Genomic DNA, 26585 nt, shown 5'->3' with positions numbered 1-26585 from the left:
AGGCTGGGGGCGTTCCGGGTTATGATTTGGGGTATACTTTATCAATATTTTTAGGTATGGTGAAGTCTTTGTAAGATATCTGGATCAAATACAAGGTACAGGTGCAACACCAGGGAACTTATGGGGGATCATCAGTGTATGGAAAGTCACTTATGTGCAAATATGACAAGGCGTACAATGGATCAGATTTGATTTCATATTGATGGCGATACTAAAGTGAATTGATGTGAAGTACAATTGATACTTCGTAAAATATGGGGAGAGTCTAGGGGCTTCCGGGTTTTGAATACAACTCGGGTCCTTCAACTTCTACCCCTTCTTCTTACCCAGCCATCGCAACGACAGAGTACTCCCATTTCTGGTGTTGCCAACCACGTGATCCACCAACCTCAAATTCCATTTGCCGCAGAGGCGTACTTTCATTTCCATCGGTTTGAATTATGGATATACGGTACCATCTCTCCCATTTCTGAGATTTACAGCAAATCTTTCGATCTTTGATGTAACCAAAATTACTCCAAGTTGCTCAGAAAGCGATAGTTTGTTTGATAACCATCTGTAGCCAGCCCCGAGGGGGCTCAATATGAGGCTCCATAATCGCTCCCCGTTGCTTTCCAATTCTACTGGGACCAACCGGCCAACAAGTTTGCGTAGCATCACTATAAAGTCTGGAATCAAGCATGTTGTCATCCCAGTGCTTCTTCCACGAAGTCTGTGATTTGTGTAACTCCGTGTACGTATACCACAAGTTCCAGCTTTACGAGAGTTGAAAACCATTGAAAGAACCTCATCTAGCCCTCATAACACTAACATCCTCAATCGCCCCATCTCCACTACTTTTCGCCCCTCCTTGTCCTTGTCCCTCCCCAACCATCTTTTCAATAATTTTCGCTTTTGCCACCGCCCTTTTATACCTATCATCGAAATCACCGACCGCTTCTTCCGAATTCTCTGTCGACAAACTTTCTGCTTCCGCTAATGCATGAAATACCTTTACATGTTTTGCCAATCTTTCATTTTTGGCCAGTTCGGACAATTTGAGATCATGTGGTCTCTCTCCTTCCTTTGTCTGACTCTCCCGCTCGAGCTCTGGGCTTGAGGTTGTGGGAATTTTGGACTTTTGGAAAGAAGGAGTTCGGTTGACCCATACGATGGATTTTCCGTGTAATCGACCCATTTCAACGTATTTTTCAAATCCCTTTTCAAGTCCGAAAGTCCGCCCTTCTATGCGACCGGCGGTTATACCTTCGGAGAGTCCTTGATTGTAGCCGGTGGAATAAAATTCTTCCTCGAGGTTGAGAATATCTTCAAAAGGATCAACAGTAGCCATTTTGGTGCGTGATGTGATTTGATGCACTCTTGAGCAAATTATAGAAGCGGACGTTTGAGAATCGTATATCAAAACCCGCAATATATTACTTCGACTCAGGCTATGATTAGAACGAAACTTTTCCTTCTGATTTAGATGTGTGTTCTTGAATATTTTGAGCACTTAGACTATTTCCTGGTAAATTTGCTTGTTAATCGTGAGGTGAAAGAAAATGCGTTCTTTCGGATTTTCCATAGAAAGGTTGGATTATATAAGCAAGGGACCCCGCCACCAGTGGGTACACCCACTTGTGCGTCAAAGCCTGACTCACCCGAGTAACATTAATAAAATCCATAGCGGGGTTCTTTCTCTTGAGGTTTCCTTCCCAACACAACAACCAAAATGACGACTCCAAATATTATCCTACCCGAGAAGGGCAAGAACAACATCTTAATCACCAGTGCCTTACCATATGTGAACAATGTTCCTCATCTTGGAAATATTGTTGGCAGTGTGCTGAGCGCCGACGTATTCTCCCGTTATAGCAAGCTTAGAGATCGCCCAACTCTTTATATCTGTGGTACTGATGAGTATGGTACTGCTACGGAAGTCAAGGCTTTAGAAACAAAGCAGACTCCCAAGGAGCTCTGTGATGAATTTCACAAAAAACATAAGGATGTTTACGACTGGTTTGAGATTGGATTCGATTACTTCGGAAGGACGACTACGGAACAGCAAACGATCATCGCACAAGATATCTTCATGAAATTACATAAGAATGGGTACTTGGAGGAGCGCACAACTACACAGCCCTACTGCGAAAAGCATCAATCTTTCCTTGCGGATCGTTTTGTTGAAGGTACTTGCCCTAAGTGTCAATACGATGATGCCCGAGGCGATCAATGCGATAAATGCGGTAGTCTCCTTGACGCTTTGGAGCTTATCAATCCTGTTTGCAAGGTCGATGGTGCTACTCCAATTCCACGCGAGACGAAGCATATTTTCTTACTTCTCGACAAAGCCCAACCTGCGATTGAGGAGTGGTTTAACAAATCAAGTGAGGAAGGAGGATGGCCCAAGAATGGTATCAGTATCACGAATTCATGGCTCAAACAAGGGCTGCAAGGACGAAGTATTACTCGAGACTTGAAATGGGGAACACCAATTCCTTTGCCAGGTTATGAGAACAAGGTTCTTTACGTTTGGTTTGATGCTTGTATTGGATACCCATCGATTACTGCAAACTACACAAAGGATTGGGAGCTCTGGTGGCGCGATCCAGAGAATGTTAAGCTTTACCAATTCATGGGCAAGGATAATGTTCCATTCCACACTGTCATTTTCCCCGGATCTCAATTGGGAACTGGAGACAAATGGACAAAACTTAACCATCTCTCCACAACCGAATACCTGAACTACGAGAACGGCAAGTTCTCCAAATCCAGAGGTGTAGGTGTTTTCGGTGATACTGCAAAGGATACTGGCGTCCCACCATCCGTATGGAGATATTACCTATTGTCGAATCGACCCGAAACTGCAGATTCACAATTTGAGTGGGCAAACTTCATTCAATTGAATAATTCTGTCTTGCTAAATAACTTGGGTAATTTCGTTAACAGAGTTGTCAAATTTGTCAATGCAAAAATGGATGGAGTCATTCCAGAATTCTCTCCAGAATACAAGGACGAGAAGTTCGATGCCCCTGCTTTCATCGAGGAGATCAATGCTCAGTTGAAAGACTATAACAACGACATGGAAGCTGTAAAGATTCGTGTCGGTTTAGATCAAGTCATGAAGATCTCCACCAGCGGAAACAACCTTCTCCAATACCGTCTAGATAACGCCAACCTTGCCGAGCACCCAGAGAGAACTCACACCGTCATCGGACTCGCTCTCAATCTCGCTTACCTCATCGCATCCATCACATCACCTTTCATGCCCTCAACGTCCGAGTCCATCGTTTCTCAACTATCAGCCCCACTTATCTCCATCCCAGATAAATGGAACCCAGCTGTTCTCAAGAGTGGTCACAAAATCGGTAAACCAGCATACCTCTTCACACGTATTGATGAGAAGAAGGCCGAAGAATGGAGAAAGCAATATGGAGGAACACAAGCTTCTAGATTAGCGGAGGAAGAAGCCCAAGCAAAGAAGAAGGCGGATAAGGCGAGAGATAAGGAGAGAAAGAAGGCAAAGAAGGAAGCGGAGAGAGCGGCTAAAGCTGCTGGAGGCGCTGAGAAGAAGGAGCCAGCTGCTGGTGTTGAGACTGAAATCCCTTTGAGAGGAAAGGTTGCGGAAGAGCAAGCTCCTCCTCCTGCAGCTGCACCATAAAGAATTACCAATAGATGTTTATGAAAAGAAATGTGAAGTTATATTTAGCGAGCGATTCGGTGATGGGGGTGTGCAGATTAGAAGAGAGAAAAGGAAGACTCTTGAAACCTCTGATATTTGGTAGCGAAGTAAGGTTTACAAATCCGGTTTTGCTTGCTAGAGAGCAGAGAATAGCATTGGTTCACAACAACCATTGGAGAAAAACAAATGAAAGACTGTAAGAAATATAAAAGAGATTATAAATATTGTAAAGGGATTAATTTTACAAGAGCACCGTGAGCGAATGTGAAACATCTTAGATTGGATTGAAAGGTAATTTTATCATTATCATACAACTCCCATCATCATGCGGGCATCATTAACTAACTTGCGAAGAAAAGACCCCTTTCCTCCAAAGAAGTACCATTCCAAAACCATGCATCCGTATCCGCCATATAAAAAAACAAGTGACTATCTCTCGCGTCATGCGTTTGAAGCCATATCATCATTACCCATTAACGACATCACAATTTGATATTTTGCACATGTCTTAGCTCGCTTGCGAGCACAAACATCTCGTTCTTCTTGAAACAGTATTTGGGGTATTTATTTCCCGCCAAACCAGCTGGAAATACCGCTCTTAGCCTTGGCAGCTTCGGCTTCGACTTTACGGTCTACTTCGTCGATCTTCTTCATGGTGGTTTGGGCAGCGTCGTTCTTGTATTGCTCGAATTTTCCTTCGGCTTTGGCGAGCTCGGCGCGGGCTTGGTTGGTCTGTGGGTCGGGAGTTAGTTGTTTGTGAGAGTGAGGGTGAGAGAAGCTGTGTATTATGGGGGAGATAGTTTGGGCTAAGGGAATGAGAGGCTAGAAAGGTAAAGATGATAGACATACAGCAGAATCAAGCTTAGCACCAGCCTCGGAACCCCATTTCTCGGCTTCCTTTTGAGCTTGTGTGGTGCGACCAGGTATCTCGGACTTTACTTTTGCGGAAGCACGGGAGAGATCACCTATTTGGGTATTCTGATTAGCTATTTGCTCAGTGCGAGGCAAGAGAATGTTATGTTGTGAGATGAAGGAGTTTGAGTGCTTTGAAATCGTCGATATTCGGTGGCGATGTTGGATGGAGCGGAGGGGGCGTTATGAGGCAAAATGGGAATAGGAATACATACTTTCAAATTGCTTCTCAGCAACCTTGGGACTTCCGCCTGCGCTATACAAATAATAACCTACACCACCGGCGGCGGCAAGACCAATGTAGAGAGGAGCGCGGGAACTGCGTTGAGCCATTGTGATATGTTATAGATTGATTGAGATGGAAATTGAGTGTGTTTGTTTGTTGGTTGTTGAAGAAGTTCTGTTTGCGAGTACTAGGTAGATGAAAGTATTGTAATGTTAATGTTCAAAGGAAGTAGAAGGAAGAGGGAGGTTCTTGAAATAAGGGAAGGTGGTACGGGAGACTTTTGTAGGTGACGGTTTGATTGGTGAATTCTTGTTTATGAAACTATTACGACGTTGCTTCTTCTTTTTCTCTTTTTCTCTTTTTCTCTTCTCTTCTTTTCGATGATATGATGTTTCTTGGATGATGAGGGGGAAGTGTAACGTCATAGGTTAGCTATCCTGGTCAAGACTGGATGAAAGCTCGGGATGAAAGCGGCGTGGGATGTGGCGGTGCTATTTGACGGGGCTTGTGCTTTGGTAAAGGTTGTTGGTCTATTTGCTTTGTTCTTGTGCAAGGAGTGGATTAATGTCATTTTGGTTGGAAATGTTATTTGGAATACTATTTACTGGGTGGTCGGTAATAGATGGAGAATAGTTAGTAACTAGGTAGCTATCGACATCGATAGAAGTCCATAAATGAATACATCAAAATGAAGATATACATGTTTCATGCGCATTGCCGTCCCGCAAAAGCAGCATTCAATCTCAAGCCACTTTCCCGTTCGTCTCACTCATCAACCATGGAAGATCTGTACTGGGATCAGAAACAGATACGGATACCAGGATGCCAGAGTGAAGTATCCTAGCGCGTCATCAAAACGGGGGCGCGCAAGTATCAAAGCTACCTACCTACCTAGTACTTATTAGTAGTTAGCACCAATGATCTATCCCAATCCGTTCTTCCATCTTCTTCAATTGATCCAGACTGAGTCTAACTGCTGAGATAGGTAGCTGGGCTGGGTAGGTAGGTACTTGGTAGTTACCTGGTACACACTTGCTCCGTACATGGTTTTGGGACATTCACTTGAACACCGATTATTCCAACAAAATAACTTGGAACAGACGTGCAACAGAATTCCATTCAAAACTCTCTTTTAATAGAAATTAATCAAGGAATTGCTGCGAGATTTACTATCATTACACTGTGACCCATGAGCTTGGCCGAGCTATCAGCAATCTAGATTCTAGGTTCTCAATACGAGCATCTTTAACCAAAACAAGACCAGCTTCGATTTTAATTTTAATTTCAATTTCAAGGAGAGGTAGACGACCAACCATCCATCCAGCCAGCCAGCCAACAGAAGCGCAACTCAATCCAACGGCTATGCAGTTCTCGTGAAATCGAGAGAATGTCCATTTTTCAATCCAAGAATAAGAGACCTCAACCACTAACTGATGCTGATTATGATCATGAAATCGGATTAGTGGATCATACAGATCCAAGTGCGGTTCAAAGTCGGAGTCGGAGTCGAAGTCGTTCAAGAAGAGGGCAGGTCAAAACTGATGATCTGCCAGCGATAATTGTAACAGATTCATCGTCGAGGGATCGAGCTGATGAGCCATTGAGGAGAAAGAGGTCTTTGAGAGCGGAGTTGACAAGGAGGAAATGGAAGAAATATAGGGACGCGCATGTTGCTGCAGATGAAATCGAAGATAGTCCTGTTAAAGTCAACTCGATGGTGTATGCGATTATTTGATACCATTCATGTGTGCAATTTACTAACTCCATCTTTGCAGAACCATACCTGCAGAAGTCTATGATGCCGTTAACGATGAAGAAAATCGGGGCCGAAGTCGAAGAAGAACAAAAGCTCAACAGGAACGGGACAAACTGCCTTACGAGATTGATATCTTATATGAAAACGAACGAGGGCTGATTCTATGTGGATTGCATATGTTTTCTGGTCAAGCATTAGGGGTCCTGGATGCCGCGCCTTGGTCGAAGATTACGAATAAGCCCAGCTTGACAGATACTTCGAATGCTCAAGTCCCGGATCCAAGTTGGGAATGGGCGTGGCCAGAGTGGATTGTCAATCATGATGACGGGGTAAGCATATCTACAATTCGGGATCCGGATCACTAGGCTGGAATTTGGAAAACATACTAACTGTTAATGTGAATTAGGTCGATGATGAAGGGTGGGAATATTCTTTCGCTTTCTCTAAGAAATGGTCATGGCATAATGCCAAATGGTATAGCTCATTTGTTCGAAGAAGAGTATGGATTCGAAAGCGAGTCAAAAAGGGTCATATGCCACTACATGCTCACATGCTTAATGATGATTACTTTACTATACATCCAGTGAGTACTCTTTCATTGTTTATTACCGTCAATCAATTGAACACCGAATTCGAAATCACCACCATCTATAATTTTCAGCAATACTGACTTCATTCATCAGCCACGTAGCAGAAGTCGCGCGACAACTCTTACAGGCCCCCATGCTTTAGAGGCAGATGGTCGAAGTCGGAACAGTTTAGCAGCCTCTAGCCGCAATTACGAAACCGAGTGGAAGGTCGAGGAAATAAGTAATATTGCAACTCTAATGAAAGTGCTCCGAATTTGTCGAATCGATAGAGAGAAAATGGAAGCAGTGGAGAGTTTTATCAAACATGGGGGCGAGGAATTGCATTATCTAACAAAGCCCGAACACATGCACGAGATTATGAACATGTTTATCTTTCAGGCGAGTAGGCGGATTTTGCTGGCGAGATTGATGAAAGAATTTGAGGAAGCGGGTGGGGAGATTAAGGAGGGGGGAAAGGGGGATGGGGACGAGACTGAGGGCGACAGTGCAATTATGAAACAAAGACAACGTGCCAAGAATCTGGAAGCAGCACTTAAAGCCGCAGACGAAGAAGTCAAGAGATTGGAATATTGGAGTGATGTTCGACGTATGGCCGAGAAAGGAGAAACGATTGGGGCAGTAGATGATGAAAAAGGATGGGATGGAAATTGGGAGGGCTTGGATGGGAGTGGGCCCAAAGATGCGAAATTTGATGGGAAGGTTATGGAAGGGGAGGAGGGGGAGGAAGAGGAAGAGGGTAGCATTGAGGGGAAAGAAAATGGGAATAGTGATAAGAAAGACAAGGGAAAGGAACGTGCTCAAGATTGAACGGGTTCGCTTAATAGATATCGGAAGCGATGAATGGGTTTATATACATATGAATGGTTCAGTCAGACACACGAAATGACGGATCGGTGGGTCTCGGGATTGGCGTTTCTATCTCTTCAATACCTTCGATTGAATTGGAAAGGAGGTGCATAGCGTTTTGGGTTCTAGACTGGACTGTATATTTTAAGGTTGTTGGGTAGTATTGGATACTAGGTAATTCGATAGGAGTTCAAGGGGGAGGATGGCAAGGTGGATGATTGGTAGGATGGGAGTATGAAATACCCGGATAGGATTGAGATAGGACGAATGGAAATGAAAGCATACCTACTCTTATTTCAAAAACAATGATACGCTGTATAAGAAAAGTGTGGTATTCAATACATATATTCGTTCATTAAGCTCGTCTACAGCCCCTTTTATTTCGCCAAAAATTTCTGGAAAGCCTCATGCTCAATCGCAATATTGCCAACCGCCTTCAACTTCTTTCTTCCCTCCTTCTGTCTATCCAACAACTTTCTTCTTCTGCCAATATCACTTGCGTGTAACTTTTGCAACACATCTTTTCTAAACGGTTTAAGCGTTTCTCTCGCTACAATTCTTTTTCCCGCTTGCGCCTGAATAATAACCTCAAACATTTGTCTGTCAACATGTTCTTTGAATTTCGTAACCCATTGTCTACCTATCTTTTCCGTCTGACTTGTGTGTACTACTCTTGCCACGGCATCCACTGGACCTTTATTAACAAGCAGTTGGAGTTTCACAATACTACTCCTGCGGAAACCTGCATCTTCATAGTCGAGACTTGCGTAACCTTTCGTTGCACCTTTGAGTTTTCCGAAGAAATCGTCCACGAGCTGGGCGAGGGGGATGTCGTATTTGAGAATTACTTGGGTGGCGGTGAAGAAGGTCAGATCGACTTGTTCGCCGCGGTTTGATTCGCAGAGTTCAATTACTTTGCCGAGATATTCTTCGGGGAGGGTGATGGTGGCTGAGACGTAGGGTTCTTGAAGTTCTTGCACGCGTTGATGTGTGGTTTCTTGTTCGGGGAAGAGGGCGGGGTTTTGGATGATGGACTCTGTCCCATCGCGCCAGATGACTTTGAAGGGTACGGTGGGTGGCGTGATGATGATACTTGCGCCGTGCTCTTGACGGAGACGATCTTCGAATACGGAGCAGTGAAGAGTACCAAGGAATCCTAAACGCCACCCTGCACCAAGCGCTTCTGAAGATTCCTTTTGTAAAGTTACACTTCGGTCATTGAGGACGATTTGGTTGATGGAGTCTTCCAAATGATGGTAGTCGCTTTGATCAACTGGGAACGCTGCCACAAAGACCATAGACTTTGGCTCCTCGAAGCCAGGATATGCCTCGACTAAATGCTCTGAGCCAACAGTGGTATAGGTATCACCACTTAGAGCCTCTTGACTTTTCTTCATGCCAGGGTTGAAGTAGATGTATCCAACCTGTCCAGCTCTCAAAATAGTTTGAGGTGTCTGATCCGGATACATAATTCCTACTTCACCCACGAAATACTTGATTCCGGTTGCAAAACTCACAATTTGGTCACCAGCCTTGATCGTTCCATCGAAAATCCTAACCAGTAGAATAACGCCCTTATAGTTATCGTACCATGAATCTACTAACAATAACCTCAGTGGCTTAGTATGGTCGCCAACTGGTGCTGGAATTTGTTTAATAACATTCGGAAGGATAGCTGGAACATTTAATCCTGTCTTTGCGCTGACCAAAACTGCATTCTCGGGCTCTAATTCAAATGCTTCTTCCATTTGCTGTAATGCCCTCGGCGAGTCCGCAGTCGGTAAGTCCACCTTATTAACCACTGGCACCAATGTCAAACCCTGTGAGAATGCCAGATAGAAATTCGCAACCGTTTGGGCTTGTACTCCTTGACTTGCATCTACTAGTAACAGCGCCCCTCCGCAACTGGCATAAGACCTCGATACCTCAGCTCGAAAGTCCACATGTCCCGGTGTATCGACCAAATGTAGTAGGTAATCTTCCCCTTCATGATTCCATAACATACTACATGTTTGCGCCTTAACGGTAATACCTCTTTCCCGTTCCACTTCCAGCTTATCCAAGATTTGTTTATCGCCACCAGGTTGGATCGTGCCTGTTAATTCGAGCAATCGATCACTAAGTGTACTTTTCCCATGATCTACATGTGCTACGATGCAGAAGTTCCGGAATCGTTCAATAGGTATAGCTTGGATGCGACGTTCTAAATCCCCAACGATTTTCTTAGCAATAGCATATCGTGTTACCGATGTGGTGAATGTTCGAGGGAAGGAGAGAGGAAGGAAGTGGGATGCATATTGAGATCTGATAGTGCTGGGAAGCCTAAGCAGGTTCAATGGACATCGCTGCATTTGTGGAGTGGGCTTCACAGCATGAGGACGCGGGGTTGAGGATTGGGGAAATTTAATTTTGGGGATGCTTTGCTTGCGACGGAACTTTCCGAAACGGCGGTCGCTGAGGCAACCGATTAATTATTTTGGGCTCTTTACTTTCTTTTTATCAGAGACACATAGTTAAGAAGGCCCGCCAGGTTGTAGAACGAAACTATTTTCCCAAACTACAGTCAATATGTCGAGCACAAAGCCAACCACAAAAACAGCTACAAAAGCAACCACAAAGTCAAAAGATAAGTCTGACAAATCGGACAAGGCAAAAACTCATAAACTCTCTCTGAAAGGTATGTCAAACTCCGTGGAAGTCAATTGCAGGGTTAATAAGTTATAGGTTCTTCGAAACTCGTTGCGGAATTTGTGAGTACTGGATGTTCAATCTGAAGAGGGGAAACTAATCTGCCCAGTTCCAATACTCAATAAATACTATCCTGTAAGTTCTAGCTCATCTGCCAATGGTCTACAAATCACTAATAGTTTCACAGCTTTCAACGAGGTGTATACCCCGCAGAAGACTTCTCAGCGTTTGTCTATCCAACTCACATCGTAGTCGATGAACACTTGAACTAACCATCTTTTAACAGAGTCAAGAAATATGGCCTCACAATGCTTGGTTTGTCCTCCCTATACGATATTAACATTTCAGCCCCTCACCTCTCACTCCTCCATAATCATCATGCTATACTTCAGGACTAACTCCACTTCATCAGTTTCCTCGGATGACCAAGTCAAAGCCTACATCAAGAAAATCATGTCCCAACTCGACAAATGGATGGTAAATGGAAAGATTACCAAACTTATCGTCGTAATTACTTCCAAAGAAACCGGTGAAGATGTTGAACGCTGGCAATTTGATGTCGAAATCTTCAACAAACCCTCCAAGAAATCATCCAAATCTAAATCTTCTACTACCCCATCCACATCTGAAAACGCACCCACAGAGGGGGACGCACCTGCACCCGCACCCGCGCCCGAGAAAACCGAAGCAGAAATCCAATTAGAAATTCAGTCGATATTCAGACAAATTACAGCCAGTGTTACATTTTTGCCAGAACTAGATGGCGCATGCACATTTAATGTTCTAGTCTATGCGGACGCGGATAGTGAGGTTCCAATGGAATGGGGAGATAGTGATGCGAGAGAGATTGTGAATGGAGAGAAAGTACAACTGAGGAGTTTCAGTACGGCTAACCATAAGGTTGGAACGATGGTTAGCTACAGAGTAATGGAATAATGAATCGGGAAGGGACTGGGAAGGAGTTATGTGTGCTATATGAATGGATGGACAGGATGAATGGATCGGCTTTGGATTTTTGTCGTGGGTATTCGCGTGGGAACGATAGGGATCTGTAAAGTTATGGATGAGCTGGAGATGATATATAGGATAGCTAGGACTATCACTCTCCTTTACTTTCACCAATGGAGAAAGATTTTTAGGGTGCAAAAATATGGGGTTAGGCGATGAATATTATGAATCAATAGAACAAACGCACTTCTTACTTCCGAATCAATTTTAGATGTGGTTTTCGCCAGAAGAAAGAGACTATTGAGCTCTCACAGTTGTGAATCTGAAATATCAATATAGGAGATCTCGCAGACGCTACATCTAACCATCTCTACTAGCATCGCCTTTCATATAATATGGGAAAATCTCACTAAATTGACTTTTGAACCTTCACATCACTTCTTCACTTCCTTTAGACACAGTTATTTATACTCATTCCTTTGTCGCAATGTCGCATAGAGATCTATAATCCAGACCACCGATTTCCTTCAGAAACTCACTTGATATCCCACCACCAAATCTCCGAATTATCTCTCGTTATACATCTCATAATAACGACCACACGAGATGCTGGAAAAGCCTACAAACAGTCTACTTCATCTCCTCAACCTCTTGTCGCATATCTTATTTTTCAACGTCGTCCGTTGGAAAGGGATTTGCAAAAGTGTAAGAATCATATCTCTTATTTCCACCCCTCAGATCTGACGTTGCGTATCTCGATTGAATTTCAATTATGAGAAAAGTGTCTTTCCAGATTTTTCTGCTTCTAGAGAGGTCTTATATATCCCATCTCTCGTTTATCTAACCTGAAGACCGAGTATAAGAAGATACTCACCCGCCAGCCAGCCAGTTCATTCTGATTTCCTGCAGCCTGCCAAATATTGCATCACCATCCAGCCTGAGACGAGAGACGTTGAACTTCAGAAATTCTGTACCTCAATCAGTAAGTTGGTTCGCCTTGTCAGCTTGGTATACCAGATGGATTGTTATGGTGACCATGAAGGCGCATTTCTGCGAACATATGTACAGTATTTGCAGACCACGGGACCATTGCAGTGATTACAGGAGTACCTCAAAAACCGAAGTGAATTTTGTATTTTAATAATTTCATTTTTCATTTTTCATTTTTCATTTCTCGTTGATTAATAATGCTACGTTACAGTGGTATCTAGTTATGCTTTTGAATGACTCATCTCTTCGTAGTAGTGTTTTTAACTCTTTCAATGTCCCGTCTTTTACTGTGTTACAGCCTTAATTCCTTGGAGTAATAGACCAAAAACCAGACCCCGTGCAATATCTTCCCTTTGCAATGCATCAAACACTTTCCCTAATGCTTCTCCGGTAGCTGCTTGTCCCATCACCCCCATTAGGGCAATAGGCATGCCTCTCTCTAGTAGAAGCTTTCTTGCTTTAGTCTTCAACTTCTCTTTTTGCTCTGCAGTCATCTCTTCTGGCCAGGCTTTTAATTCGGCTTCTGTAGGTAAGCCATTCTCTCTTAATTTCTGAATGGAAGAAGCGATACCCGCATCGGAAGTATAGGCCGAGATAACGGACTCTTGTAAGAGACCTTGAATAGAGGATAAAGAAGGGTTTCCTGGACGAAGAAGAAATGTTTTCGCGGCAGTGAGGAGTGTGCGTCGGAAGGTCCAAGCAGAAGACAGTGTATATAGTTCTGTTATGATAGCGAAGAGGAGCTCGATTGCTACTTTGGTTTCCTCCTCATTCAGTGGGGCAGTTTTCTTCTCTTTTGATAGTATAGGTGTTTGGTTTTTGTCACTGCCCAGCATGTCCTCGTTTAATGACTTCTCGGTTAGGGCAGGCTTTTTCTCATTTGCTGGTGTAGGTGCAACGCTATTGTCATTGTTAAGCACATCTTGGTGCATTGACTTCTCGACTGGGGTAAGGTTTTTCTCATTTGGTGCTGTGATTGCGCCGTTATTCTCATTCTCCAGTCCAGATTGATTCAATGACCTGTTGATTGGGGTGGTATAATCATCGGGCATCTCAGTAGGTGGTGGCGGCAAATGTAACTTGGATGTTGATGGAGTTTGACTAGGCTCACGACTGTTTGACGGGCTGTAGGCGGTGCTCATATGGCTGCTTACAGATGATCCTCTGGTTCTAATACCAGACTCCTCCTCAGCGCCTGGAATAGAACCACGACTTAACTTTCGTCCGAGAGATGCAGTCTTTCCAGGATGTGAGACAACTGAAGCTGCTTTCATGCTCTCCTCGCTCAATCTACCCCTTTTTTGTTCAAATGAGGAACCGTTTGATGAGGCCATGCTATCCACTCTTGACAGAGCCGGTGTTGACATACGATTTTGGGATTGCAAGCTACTCTGAGATGCCATACTATCCACTCTTGACGGTGCTGGTGTCGAGATACGGTTTTGAGAGTGCAAGCTACTTTGACTGGCTCTCTTTTGTGCAAGTGATCCAATGTTGCTGAAGACTCCCGTGACCCCGGCAGCTGCCCCCTTCGGAGCGCTTTTAAGTGTATCAAAAACGCCTTTACCCATGTTCTCCAGAGAAGACGTAGGCCAGTTGAAGCCAGCTTTTGTAGCCGTTGCCGGCATTGTCCCTTGATCCTTTTCCAAGAACCGTTTCATGCCCTCGGTTTCAGCAAGTGGCTGGTGAGTGAGAGCATCTTTCAGATATTGTTCCAATTCACCGCGTAACAATGGTTTGGTGAGGGTCTTCCAGTTTGGTAAATCTTGGTGTTTCTCAATGAAAGTATTCGCACCCGAAACTTTAGCGATTCGTCCAAGTACCTCATGTAAGGTCTCAAAATCCGAATATCTTCGGACAATCATCCATCCGGGATGGATCGATGACTGTGGTTCAATTTGGACCATATAGTCCATTGTAGGTTTGTTCTTGATCCTTCCTTTATCGGAAGCGACCGAGTCATCATAAATAATGATGTTCGCATTATGTAAGGTTAGAGGCACTGGCTTGCTTCTCTGAGGCGAGGTTTCATTTGAGTATAATGCGGCAGGTGTGGGGGGCACGATCTGGTCGAAGCTGGTAAACGAGGAAGTGGTCTGCGGGGTTGTAGGCGATAGAGCTTGCTTCGAGTCAGGAGACATAGGGGATCTGCTGTTCGTATCAGATCCAGATAGAGAAGGTCTTGAATCTGTGATAGGGGTGTGAGGCGGAATGCCGTTTGTTGATGATACAGGAACCGATTCCGGTTGTATATTCTCTTTGACATTTTGATCGTCAACAAATTTATTTTCTTCGTCCTTGAAATCATCGATTTGTGCAAGTTTCTTTGCATCCTCCGCAGCAATCAACATGCTGAGTCTCTTCGCTTCTGCCATAGCTTCATTGTTGGCATCTTCATCCGATATTTGCCTTTGATGCCTTTGTTTCTTGGGGGATCTAGCAATACTAACATTTCCGACGTTGCCATCAATGTCGGAGAATGGATCGTGGATGTTTCTACGGTCCATGGCTTCATCAATTGCCTGTCCCAATCCAGGCTCTCCGTCTTCTAAGAGGTATACAATCCATCCGTTGATAAACTCCGGCTTAGAACAACTTTTTAAAGTCATTTCTAAGACAACCCCGGCTAAGATCTCCCTTAAAAAGATTCTGGCTGGTCCGGATTCATAGACTGACTTCTCAAGGAAGCTTCGCAGAAGATCGTCTGCTGCCATTGTAAACTTTATTTTCTGCTGCCTCTCATTCATAATGTTGGCCAGACTGCTATCTGGTTTTGTACTCAAATAAGCGGTTACCATCTCTCCGACAGGCCGGCTTGTTCCTGGGGTTGCAGAAGTTGCATTCGCCAACTCATTGAGAAAGACAATGGTAATGGAAGACGAGTTGGTAAGGAAATCGAGGAATGTGTCGGCAGGTCGCTTTCTCGACAAACGCTGAGACATCGACAGAATGAACCTCGTAAGGGTTGATTTCGCAGCAATGGGGAATGCTTCATCGTTTGGAAGTATTGGACTGTACCAATACTTGACATAATCCCGAATGACGGCATCAACCAAGTCGTTCAACGCAGTGGCAGTCTTAGGTCGGAAACTCTCGAAGTTGCTCCCTGTGCCAGCGTCAACCAATTCGTACTGAATGTCTTTTGACTTGACTGCTTCTTCTCGCACAGCCAAAGCACTTTTCTCCGTAAAAATTGTATGTAAGATGACACCGCCTAGGCCCCCAAGGAGGAGAAGAAACAGTCCATCGATTATTATGTATATGCCGAATGATAGGGCAAGAGCTGCCAAAATAAGCTGCTCGTTTGAAGCCGTAGAAACAAATCGTAGTAATCGTGTAGTTATGTGGTCGTCGGTCGCGACTTCCGCGACCTTGGACTCGTTTGTTGAGTCCATTGTGGGCATTCAAGTAGTTGTGTTATCTGACAGTATTGTGTTGTTTGGTGTTCTTATAAAGTTTGAACCTGTTATGTTGATTCAATGCTGCTGCGGCAAAAGAATCAGAAAGTGCGAAGTTCGAAGGAATGCTAATGCAATGTTAATCCAAAGTCATTCTACTCGCAATGTCAATCGTCATTGCCTAGTTTAGCGTAGCTTCTATCTCGAATAGCTTCATGTACTAGGGGTACTAAGATTAAGGACAAATGTCAAAAGAACAGAAAGAGTGTTCGAGACTCACATTGAAAAAGTAATGGGCTCCATTTTGAACAATAAAATGTTGGTTTTGGCTACTGTGTACCTTCTTTTTCGACCGCGGACTTTGAGGCTGAGTTGAAACAAAATGGCAACTCAATCTTGTTATCGCTGATAACACTTAGGACCTCGTACCTGCTCTCGAGCTGCTGTACTTTAGAAGTTGCAAGCCTTATTACAATTGCATACATCAATACTACCTAGGTATCTTTTCAAATGGCTTTTCCCTCCGATGTTCCATGTTTTTCCACACTTGATCATTCATTCCATCTAAAAACAGACATTCAAATTATCACTTCTGATGACTATTTTCTGTAGCCATGATCGAGAACATACGGTCCAAGCACGGTGGAAGGAAGCCTTTGAAACAAGAATAGAAACGTCTAGCTGGATAAATGTGTAAATATTGAGGTTTTGATGGATCGTCAGGGATGATTTCCCCTTCCCTTTCCCCAGCCCTGTAGCTAGAGAGGTAAGGGAAGGGAAGATTACCCTTTCCCTTACTAAAAAAGCTTGAGTGAGGTTAGGTACTACCCGAAACAAGAGAGATGCCGAGTATGGAAACTATGTATTTACCTATGAACAGAAATTCTATATCAAATCAACCGATCAATATATCGGTGCAAGATTTCAGCCTTTCGAGAGAAAACATATACTTCTATGATATACACCGACTTGGATGAGATCAAATCATTAGAGGAATATCAATCGAAATTTAGAAAGTGTCTTAATTACCCTTTCCCATCTTATTAGTGGCTATCGATCGGTCTCTGCTGCTACATATCCCCGTCGTGATGTAGATCTATCAATCCTTCCACCAAAATCAATTTACGCGCAAACGCGAACTCTCGTCTTATCTCACCTCAACGCGTCAACCAAATTCATGACATTGAAATCCAAATGAAATCCAATTCATCAAACAATCTTTCATCCCAAATTTGAAATTTAAACAAATCATCTCAATTACTTGATTATCTGTTATTGTGTCCTCTACTCTCTAAATAATCTCATCTTACCTTTTTACTCCAGAAGACCCCTCATTGATAAGCTGATTCATCACTCCCATACAACAAATCAGATTTCAATTTAATCCACATCTTTCAATCTCAATCTCTACGTCCCCTCAAAATGCCAAAACGAGCCCGCGCTGAACCTGCCGAGACTTACGACTCTGATGGTGGTTTCGTATCCGATGATGATGGTGCTGTTCGCAAGGTAACCCCTCTCCCAATCCCAATTCCAATTCAATCTAGTCATCCTCAATCTCTTCCATCCTTCTCTTTCTGGCATCATCCAACATCAATTCTGAATACATTGCCACTCTCTATTCGATCCCACCTCACAAATGTCCAACCCTAGCTAATACACCCCTCAGTCCAAAAAATCTAAGACCACCAAAGCTACCAAAGCCACTACAGCAGCTAAACCCACTTCCTCCTCCTCCGCCATCTCTCCTTCATGGGATCTCTCCACCGGTCGCACTCCTCGCAAAATTGAGCTTTCAGACTTCAAAGGTCAAACACTCATAAACATCCGCGAGTTCTATGAGAAAGATGGAAATGTTTTACCTGGAAAAAAGGTTTGTCTTATTGCCCCCCATCCACTCCCCTTCTCAACGCAGTGCCACAAACACTGTCTTTGCAAATTTTATATGTGTGAAATCTTCAGAATAGACAATTAGAAATAGGAAAACAAGTCAAAAGCTAATAAAGAATAAATAGGGCATCTCCTTAACAGTGGACCAATACAAAAACTTCCTCAAATCCATCCCCCAAATCAACGCCAATCTTAAGAAAAAAGGTATTGACGTTAGTCCTGATGAAGAGGAGGCAGAGGAAGACGAGGAAGAAGTAGAATTGGATGATGAAGAGGAGGATGAAGAAGAAGAAGCCGTAGAAACAGACTCAGAAGCCGACAAAAAATCCAAGTGCAAGAATAAAAAAGTCAAGCCAGAAGCGCAGAAGGGTAAGAAGGGCAAGAAAGAAAATATTGAAGCTACGAGTGATGAGGAAGAATGAGGAGTTCGAATCTAAGTTCAAAAGATTGCTTGGAAGGGATTTCTTACTTTCGAGAGACACCCGAGAAAGGAAAAATTGTCGCTTCGAGACATAGGGGCCAGATTCAAGGGATTTCGAGGGCACCTCTCGGAATTGGTTGATGTTGCAGATTTGCTAATGTTTCTGTTATTCACCTCACTTCATTGCCCTTTTCATATGACATCAAATCATGTGAAGTGTGCATCTTGCTATTAGCGACCCGAGGATCTTTAGAGTTGTGAACTCAGGAGCTTATCTTGAAATGCTTGGGATGGTTTCAAAGGAGATTATTTGAGAAACACACGCGCAAACATACGCACACACACTGTTAGGTTTCGATGAGACTGCAATGATGCAATGATACTGAACAATTTTATGTACCCTAATCAATTAATTCATTCAATCATAAAGCTCCTCTCATGTATCTCCATGCTCCAAACTTCCCACTACCACCACCTTCTTATCATCTCTTTCCAGAATCTGAGAGATCCTCTCACGACTGCCAGCTCCCACTAACAGTAGCAGTCGTAGCACAACCTGTCGGAACAGTATAACTTCTATTTGGATCTGCCTCCCAAGTAACCGTCCCATCACTTGCCACATTGATAAACTTATACAACACCGTCGTGCCAGCTGGTAGATTGACCGTTACGGTCCACAACGGATTACTAGCCGTATACTTCGCGGCGCTCAACGCAATCGCCGAAGCCGGTGTCCAAGTTCCCAATTGGGAGATGGAACCGGAGAGTTTGATCGTTTGGCCAAAGGAGGTAGTGACCAATTCATTGAAAGTCACAGCTACCGAAGTGGCTGTTGCGCATGAAGAAGTGGTGGTCGAGGTAGAAGTTGTCTTGGTAGTGGCGGATGTACTGGTTGTGGGTGTACTTCCTCCGCCGCTGGGGGTTTGCGATGCGGGCCAAGAAGTGGCCGTTGCGGTGGAATAGGTTCCGATGGCCGAGGTAGCGGAGCAGGTTCCTGGAACGCTGGAGGCAGATGGCTCGCCCCATGAGTATGGGACGACGCCTGCGCGACGGGCGGCGGCAGTGAGGAAGGCGGCGTAGGACCAGGTGAGGTCGTAGGCTGAGAGAGGGGCGCCGCCGGCTTTGTTGAATTGTTCTGAGAGGGAACCGTTGGTTTGTGCGTAGGTTGCGACGATGTTGACGTAGCCGTCGGCGTAGGTTTTGATGGCGTTGTAGAGAGTGGTGTAGGTTGATGTGGAAGATGCGTATGTTCCGGCTGTGATGGAAGAGCTGAAGTCCTTGAAGAATGCTAGGGAAGTAGCAGTTACCGTGATAGAGCCAATTCTATTCCAGGTGTACAATGCATCATATAGTTGTTCGGCGGCAGCAAGAGTATTGAGATACCAAGGATTACCATTATAGTAAGAATCTTCTGGGTAACGTCCAACAGAAACGGCAACACCTTCGGCAATTCCAGAGTTGATGCTGTAGATAGATCTGAAAGAATCAGTCACAACTTTGTGATTCGATAAAGCGCGGTCTGAGCATGGTTGAAATGTGGTGGCATCACATGCAGCAGTAGGATCAAAGGTCTGAATAGAACTCAAGATACTGTTTGCATCTTTTCCGTTTCTTCCGCTGTTTTGGTTGATATTGGAAATGATGTATCCCGAAGATGAACTCCAGAAACTCTGGAGGAAGCAAAGGACTTGTGGGGCTCTGAAAAATGGATTAGCACGTGTATTGAAACATGTTCTTTCATGTATACTTACTGAGAATCACAATAGGTACAGCTTTGACCGATTTGGGCGGCCAATGCACTACCTTCAACAAGGGCACGATGTTGAGCAGCAACAGTGAAGAAACTTGATCCTTGAACTTCTTCCCAGAGATCGAAGCCAGTTTGGTTCCCTGTAAATTGAGTCAATCAAGGGCTTCAAGAAAAGAGGGTCATCTATTTTGAGACTAGTTTAGTTTTCTTCACGTCGACTTACAATATTGAGTAACATAAGACAGATCATTTCTGATGATTGGCCAAACAATATTTTGCACCGTGGAGGTATATCCATTGGCAATCAACCATTTTGAATAGGTAATCATAGCAGTAGCACGTAAAGCGGGTCCATCTCGTTGAGGTCTTCCCCAAGACCCTGTATAGCTCACATGTCAGTCACCATCAGAAGAGAGTTCTCGAATTTTCTCACCTGTGAATGCCGATTTATCCGCATTGAACTTGGGCTCTCCCAGACCACCAGATGATAAACCACCTGAAGGGTTTGACACGGTTTGAAGTCCAGCTTGGGAGCTTATATAATTCTCAATCTCCTGTTGAAGTGATGCAGAATAACTGCTGCTGATAAATGTGTCAACGAGGGCTTTGAAGACCAATGCGGAGTCTCGAGTCCAAGTATAAAAATCTGTTTGCATATCAGAATTCCGTTTTTTCAAACAAGTTCATGAAATACTAACAATCTGGATTCACTTTATCAGGTGAAGCAATCACAATCCCCGAAGCTGCTCCTGAAGCACAAGCTCCATCTGAGCCGATATTACATAAAAGATTTCTGAAAGCAATGGGACTTTCAGTGGCAATAAAAGAATCTACCGAGCGTTTTAGGATCTCGGCGCGTTGCTCAACTTTACTAGGACCAGGTAAAGCATAAATAGTTTGGAGGGCAAGACTGCCAACCAAAAGGAGGGGGGCGAATGTATGCATAATGGGTTGAACAGCTTGAAGGATCGCAGTGCTGTTGAAAGTGCTGATGGAGTTGAGAGAGGTGAGGGAGGTAAGCAAAGAAGCCATTGCTATTTATATTGGTGAGAAGGACTTTCCGTCTAGACCTAAGTCATGGATAAACGTGTGTAGGACCGAATTGTGCCTCTGGATACTAGGTGTCTTGACGCATCCGAAGTCTCCAGGGTGTTTTTTTTGATAGTATGAACGGCAGGTAGTTGAATCAAGGTAGCACTGTAGGGATAAGATGAGCTAATCAAGGGAGGACAGAATTTTGCCTTTTTGTTTGTGTAGCTGCAAGGTACGGAGGCAGTCACGATGTTGCGTGCGGTACGGAGGTAGAACCGTTTTGAGATACTTTAGGCGCAACGTTATGCCGTTCAGTATGTGAGTTTTTGAATGTGCTAAATGCTTACCATGAAGTTGAATAAATTAAATTCCCTGATTTTCTCCCCTTCTTCTTAAATGCTCAGTAACAAGCTAGGGCCTTTTTCTCAGTTCATTGGTACGCATGTAAAAGTGGCCCCTGAAAGATCGTGTCTAGATGTGATTGAATGTACCTACCAAATAGTCAATGATTAACCGTACTTAGGTAGTCTTCAGACAGACGGGATGACAACTATTTCGTTTAGTGAAAACAGCTGAAATGTGCTTGAAGATCTCAATTGATACATGCGTTAGTCTGCAATTACTAACCTGGGCAAGATGAAGTGTGTATAACTTCATATTATTTTAAACCCCGCAGTCAGCAAATACATTCTATACCTAGTAGCTACAGGTACCAAGGTACGTACTCGCTCGTAGGTATTCGCTAGTCCGGGGTCCCCACACGAGCCATTCTCTATCTAATCGGGCCGTCCCTTGTCTGCAGCCACAGCCTGAATTCAACCCCGCGCTGCGCCTGAGCACGTTTTTCTGCTTTGCATTTGATGTGCGGTACCTACCGGTATGAGTTTGGAGATTGGTTGGTAAAGATCCTCAATGCAGGTGTATACATGATCTGGAGTTGGAGTTTGTTCTTGGAGTTTGTTCCTGATCTTGTGGGCGAGCTTAACAGATGCTGAGATTAAGGAAGAGTAGATTTGTCGTACCATTGATACTTTGTACTCTGTACAATATAAGTATGCAGTTGCATTTGAGGATCCTGCGAAGATCTCCACCACTCCTTAACATGAACCAAATGGTGGCTAGAGAGATCGGGTCCTTGAACGATTTGGAAGCGGCATAGACAATTGCGGGATCGAAGGATTTTCCGCTATCCGATCGAATGACGAGCCATGACGAAAAAACACCAAGTAGAAAGGCATTCTGCAAGACAGGCTCATCTGGAAAGAAACTAGCAAGTATACCGAGGTTGAACCCCGAGAATCAAGTACTTTCTTTGATTGAGCAATGTACCTTGTAATTGATACCCGAGGCACATAGCTTTTGCGTCAATCGAGAAGACTGGCCGCTTGTCGGGTACATACTAGGTATATTATTCTGCATGCATGATTGACGGCCCAGTGCTTGAGCGAACCATGGGCCTATTGCTGTGGTCATAATACAGATCATGCAAGCTCGAGCCAACCAGGTCCAGGTCCAGGTCCAAGTCCAGCTTCCATCTTCAGGATAGAGGTTTACGACCCGGCTATGAGAATCTCGTACGCCAACACAAGAGATTGTACTCGAGGTAGGGCGGAGAACTACCACAACGGTACGTGATCCCGATGCAAGCACGGCATTGCATGGGAAGTTACATGTCACTCGATGGAAGAAAGTTTGAAATTCAATAATTGATTATGTATCGGGCCTTTTCTCTGCACAAGCAAGACTATGAAATACGTGAATGTCTACCTAATACTCAACTTGACGCGCAATACGCATGTATATCATTATATTCCATTCGAGCGGAGTAAGAACCGGACGAGGATAACGCCTCTTCTCAGTGTCCTCGCAGATATTCCACCACTCATTTGTACCCTCCAAAAGTCTCTCATAGATCTGCGCAATCGCCGTATAGAGTCAGAAGTGTCGTAGATCGTAATCAAGTGTTGCTTCATTATGTAAATTCCCCAAGATTGAAATGTAGACGAGAGGGTTATTCCGCAACCTCAAAGGCTAACAGCCTAGGCAAACAGATTTGGAATCTGACGTCTTCAGTACACTCATCCACCGAATCAGCCGAAGCGACTCAGGTTTCATAAGGACCGATCATTCTGAGATTTGTCGATCGGATATTGACATCATAAATTACCTTGGTAGGTTGATGGCTCCATAGACGATCGAACTGCCTCAGCATGCAACCTTAAACCATCGCTGACGAGCAGTTCTGGTAAAGGGACGCTGGACACAAATCTGGTGTTTTTGTGAGAAGAAAACCGAAAACTTTTTGCGCAACGAAAAACTTTTGTAGCGAATCTATGGCGCTAATTTAGCGTGGCTTTTGAATCACACTAGAATGCATTCGGTTAGAGCTAATTTATCTGTCAGCCTCACGTTCCAACTTCAACTTTATTAATATCGCGAAACTCGAAACAATTATCATCAATCAATTTCTTCGACATCTCATATCACGTTATATCAAGATGGCGGACGCTATATCTATTGAGGAGACGAATCGTATTCGAGCTTCACTGGGAATGAAGCCTTTAGCAGTGCCAGGAGCTGCAGGTCCAATTTTTAAACAGGCTCCATCTGCACCAGTAGAGGATGCTGGCAGTACTTTAGAATCGCGACAGGCTGAAGGCTATGACAATTATCGAAAACTGCAAGAAGCTGAAGAAACTAAAAGAAAAAGAGAGGCTAAAGCGGAAGCCATCAAGAGAGCGCGAGATACAGCCAAACGATTTGCGAAGCTCGAAGGCAAAGGTCTGGGAGAAGCCGATGACGATGGCGATTTGGATGCCAAGGCATGGTTGATGAAACAAAAGAAACGACAGAAGGAGATCGAAAAGGCCAGAAAGAAGGAACAGGAACTTGCCGAGGCAGAAGCTGCTGCAGCCGCCGAATATACAGCCAAAGATCTTGCAGGCGTTAGAGTCGGTCATGAACTAGATACATTTATTGAAGGAGAGGATCAGGTTCTCACATTAAAGGATACCACCATCGATGAAAACGAGGAAGAGGGAGATGAGTTAGAGAATTTAGATTTGCGCGAGCGTGAAAAGTTGTCTGACAAGCTGGAACTAAAAAAGAAGAAGCCCGTGTACAACCCGAATGACGATGATGATTCTGGTGATAGAAAGATTCTAGCCCAGTATGATGAGGAGATCGATGGCAAGAGAGGAAAGAGGTTTACTTTGGATGGTATGGGTAGCACCACTGAAGCCGCAACAGTAAATTCTGCCTCTACCTCGAAATCAAAAGCCAAAACCTTCAGCCTCGATATTTTGAGTAAGTTTTAGGATCCCAACTACTTGAAGTTCTAAACAGTACAGCCGCTAATATTTCATTTAGAAGACGATGAGCCGAAATCCGATTACCTTGATATTTCAGACATCAAGGTTAGAAAGCCCAAGAAGAAGAAAGCTAAGTCAACGCGACAAAAGGCGGTGGATGAAGACGACGTGTTTCCAGAATCTGAACCGGCTGCATCCAACGGAGATAATGCTGATGCAATGGATGTTGATCAAGGCTCCAAGCCGATTGTCAAAAAACGAACTTTCGAGGACATGTCCTTTGTTGACGATGATGATTTGCAAGCTTTACTTGCTACCCAACGAAGAAATGCACTAAAGAAACGCCAAAAGTTACGACCAGAAGATTTCGCTCAGCGGTTAAGAGATGAAGCATCAGCAACTCCAGCAGATAATGAGGAAGGTAATGATTCGGGACTAGTTATTGATGAAACCTCGGAATTTGTTGCGAACCTTCAAAAGCCAGTCGCGCCAGAGCCCAAGAAAAGATCTGTATCTCGACCAGACGCCGTTACCTCCATGGGCGCCGATTCTGATGATGATGGGGATGTCCAAATGAACGAATCGTACGCAAATATCGAGGATGATGAAGATAGACTCGCTCGGATCAAGCGTGAAGAAGAAACCAAGGATGCCATTGCGAATAATGGATTGGAAGAGGAAGCCACTCTCGAAAAGGGTTTGGGCTCTACTTTGAAACTCTTGAGAGAAAGAGGTATTCTGAAGACTTCAGAGTCTGGTGATGTGGCCACAATCTTCAGAGAGAAGCAAATGTTTCTCGCAGAAAAACAAAGACGTGAGGCAGAAGCGGAGAGAAGAGCGAAAGCTCAGAGAGAAAGAGATCGTACCACAGGTCGTTTGGATCGAATGTCTGCTCGTGATAGAGAAGAACATGCCAGACAACAGAATACAATGCGAGACCAACAAGAATCGAGGCAACTCGCTGAGCATTTTAACAAGGAATACAAGCCTAACGTGGAGCTCAAATATGTCGATGAATACGGAAGAAATATGAACCAGAAAGAGGCTTTCAAACATTTATCACATCAGTTCCATGGTAAGGGCAGCGGAAAACAAAAGACGGAGAAATTATTGAAGAAGATCGAAGATGAGAAACGAAGAGAAGCGCAGAGTTCACTAGATGGAAGTCAAATTGGTGGTATGACGGGAGCAGCAGCACAACAGTTAAAGAAGAACAGACAAGCTGGTGTGAGATTGGCTTGATCAGATCAGTTCGAGCGGGGACTGAGGATATCTATCATGGTGCAAAGGTGCAGACTCCTATATTGTACTTAGATTTTATTGCAATGCTGACAAAGTTTTTGAGAAGATACGAATCTTGTGCCCTTGGAGCACACTGTTTTGTGATAAGATGGTAAGTCTATTTGTGATGTGTACTAACTCTAGTGTTCTTTTGACGTTTACTTTGTCAGAAACGTGGTAAGTTGTGTTATATCTTGTCTCCGCCTTGATCATTATATATCGACAGAAAGGGGCTTGCTTACATTTAAGCATTTCTTTCTGGGTTCGTCCCCTCCTCTTCGTTTCCAATCAAGACCTGATCGACCCATGACGTTATTATTATGTTACGTGCTTCCTCGCTAGCGAGGGAGAGCCAAATGTCTAGTGTGAAAGTAAATTTGTCTACGTTTTTATACCATGGACTCGAATCATGATATTAACATTGCACACGAATGTTCTGTTTACATATCTTCATTTGCATTCTCACCTTCAATACTTGGACCGTCTATCTTGACGATCTATATAACAGATACGTATCATACATATACACCGATGTGCTCTGGGAATTAACAAGTGCAACATAGCGGGTAGTATTAATATCGTCTAAATAGAATTAATTATACAGACACATCAAACTGAAGTTCTGCTCAACATCCTTTTTCAATCCGTCTCAACTCGCTCTCGGTTGCGAGTGGCAGTAGGTAGGTCCTTGAAGTGGTCGTTCATTTTCCTGAATTTGTATTATGTATAGCTAGCTGTGTTTGATAAGTTTGAAGGTTTTATGATGATAGATGGGCGAATCTTGAGATTTCGGTCTTGCATGGAAAGTCTTGAGCTGGAGGGGATACGCTGGGTTGGGGGTCCGTAGGCTAGCTGGGGTCTCTTATGCTGATGTATAGGTAACTG

General features: G+C 43.9%; 10 protein-coding genes across 10 annotated transcripts; 5 read left to right on the top strand and 5 right to left on the bottom strand.

Moving 5' to 3' along the window:
* Positions 1-787: 787 nt before the first annotated feature.
* Positions 788-1330, bottom strand: Bfra_010882 (putative duf1715 domain-containing protein; the record flags this gene model as incomplete). Its single annotated transcript, XM_037341214.1, has 1 exon — positions 788-1330. One exon carries the CDS (start codon positions 1328-1330, stop codon positions 788-790), a length of 543 nt encoding a protein of 180 aa, XP_037188633.1.
* A 381-nt stretch (positions 1331-1711) lies between these two features.
* Bfra_010881 (putative methionyl-trna synthetase protein) lies at positions 1712-3640 on the top strand (the record flags this gene model as incomplete). Its single annotated transcript, XM_037341213.1, has 1 exon — positions 1712-3640. The coding sequence occupies one exon, from the start codon at positions 1712-1714 to the stop codon at positions 3638-3640; it is 1929 nt and encodes a 642-aa protein (XP_037188632.1).
* A 585-nt stretch (positions 3641-4225) lies between these two features.
* On the bottom strand, positions 4226-4990 carry Bfra_010880 (putative calcofluor white hypersensitive protein; the record flags this gene model as incomplete). Its single annotated transcript, XM_037341212.1, has 3 exons — positions 4789-4990; positions 4511-4626; positions 4226-4393 (listed from the first exon to the last, which is right to left on the bottom strand). The coding sequence occupies exons 1-3, from the start codon at positions 4904-4906 to the stop codon at positions 4226-4228; spliced, it is 402 nt and encodes a 133-aa protein (XP_037188631.1). The 5' UTR covers positions 4907-4990.
* A 1196-nt stretch (positions 4991-6186) lies between these two features.
* Bfra_010879 (putative meiotically up-regulated 65 protein) lies at positions 6187-7952 on the top strand (the record flags this gene model as incomplete). The annotated part of the gene is made up of 4 exons (XM_037341211.1): positions 6187-6518; positions 6575-6884; positions 6962-7138; positions 7239-7952. 4 exons carry the CDS (start codon positions 6187-6189, stop codon positions 7950-7952), a joined length of 1533 nt encoding a protein of 510 aa, XP_037188630.1.
* A 416-nt stretch (positions 7953-8368) lies between these two features.
* Positions 8369-10342, bottom strand: Bfra_010878 (putative gtp-binding protein guf1 protein; the record flags this gene model as incomplete). The annotated part of the gene is made up of 1 exon (XM_037341210.1): positions 8369-10342. One exon carries the CDS (start codon positions 10340-10342, stop codon positions 8369-8371), a length of 1974 nt encoding a protein of 657 aa, XP_037188629.1.
* A 217-nt stretch (positions 10343-10559) lies between these two features.
* Bfra_010877 (putative mitotic spindle checkpoint component mad2 protein) lies at positions 10560-11615 on the top strand (the record flags this gene model as incomplete). Its single annotated transcript, XM_037341209.1, has 6 exons — positions 10560-10668; positions 10716-10741; positions 10789-10814; positions 10867-10905; positions 10966-10994; positions 11092-11615. The coding sequence occupies 6 exons, from the start codon at positions 10560-10562 to the stop codon at positions 11613-11615; spliced, it is 753 nt and encodes a 250-aa protein (XP_037188628.1).
* A 1286-nt stretch (positions 11616-12901) lies between these two features.
* Bfra_010876 (putative px domain-containing protein) lies at positions 12902-16012 on the bottom strand (the record flags this gene model as incomplete). Its single annotated transcript, XM_037341208.1, has 1 exon — positions 12902-16012. One exon carries the CDS (start codon positions 16010-16012, stop codon positions 12902-12904), a length of 3111 nt encoding a protein of 1036 aa, XP_037188627.1.
* Positions 16013-17437: 1425 nt separating this feature from the next.
* Bfra_010875 (putative transcriptional coactivator p15 protein) lies at positions 17438-18327 on the top strand (the record flags this gene model as incomplete). Its single annotated transcript, XM_037341207.1, has 3 exons — positions 17438-17524; positions 17685-17888; positions 18031-18327. The coding sequence occupies 3 exons, from the start codon at positions 17438-17440 to the stop codon at positions 18325-18327; spliced, it is 588 nt and encodes a 195-aa protein (XP_037188626.1).
* A 511-nt stretch (positions 18328-18838) lies between these two features.
* On the bottom strand, positions 18839-21108 carry Bfra_010874 (putative glycoside hydrolase family 15 protein; the record flags this gene model as incomplete). Its single annotated transcript, XM_037341206.1, has 5 exons — positions 18839-20024; positions 20078-20216; positions 20300-20455; positions 20510-20722; positions 20775-21108. 5 exons carry the CDS (start codon positions 21106-21108, stop codon positions 18839-18841), a joined length of 2028 nt encoding a protein of 675 aa, XP_037188625.1.
* Positions 21109-23606: 2498 nt separating this feature from the next.
* On the top strand, positions 23607-25661 carry Bfra_010873 (putative dna binding protein sart-1 protein; the record flags this gene model as incomplete). The annotated part of the gene is made up of 2 exons (XM_037341205.1): positions 23607-24414; positions 24478-25661. The coding sequence occupies 2 exons, from the start codon at positions 23607-23609 to the stop codon at positions 25659-25661; spliced, it is 1992 nt and encodes a 663-aa protein (XP_037188624.1).
* Between the last annotated feature and the right edge of the window lie 924 nt (positions 25662-26585).

This window comes from Botrytis fragariae (assembly GCF_013461495.1).
Source record: "Botrytis fragariae strain BVB16 chromosome Unknown tig00000223, whole genome shotgun sequence".
Lineage (NCBI taxonomy): Eukaryota > Fungi > Ascomycota > Leotiomycetes > Helotiales > Sclerotiniaceae > Botrytis > Botrytis fragariae.
Note: the sequence above shows the minus strand (reverse complement) of the source record. Positions and strands in the feature narration are given on the sequence as shown.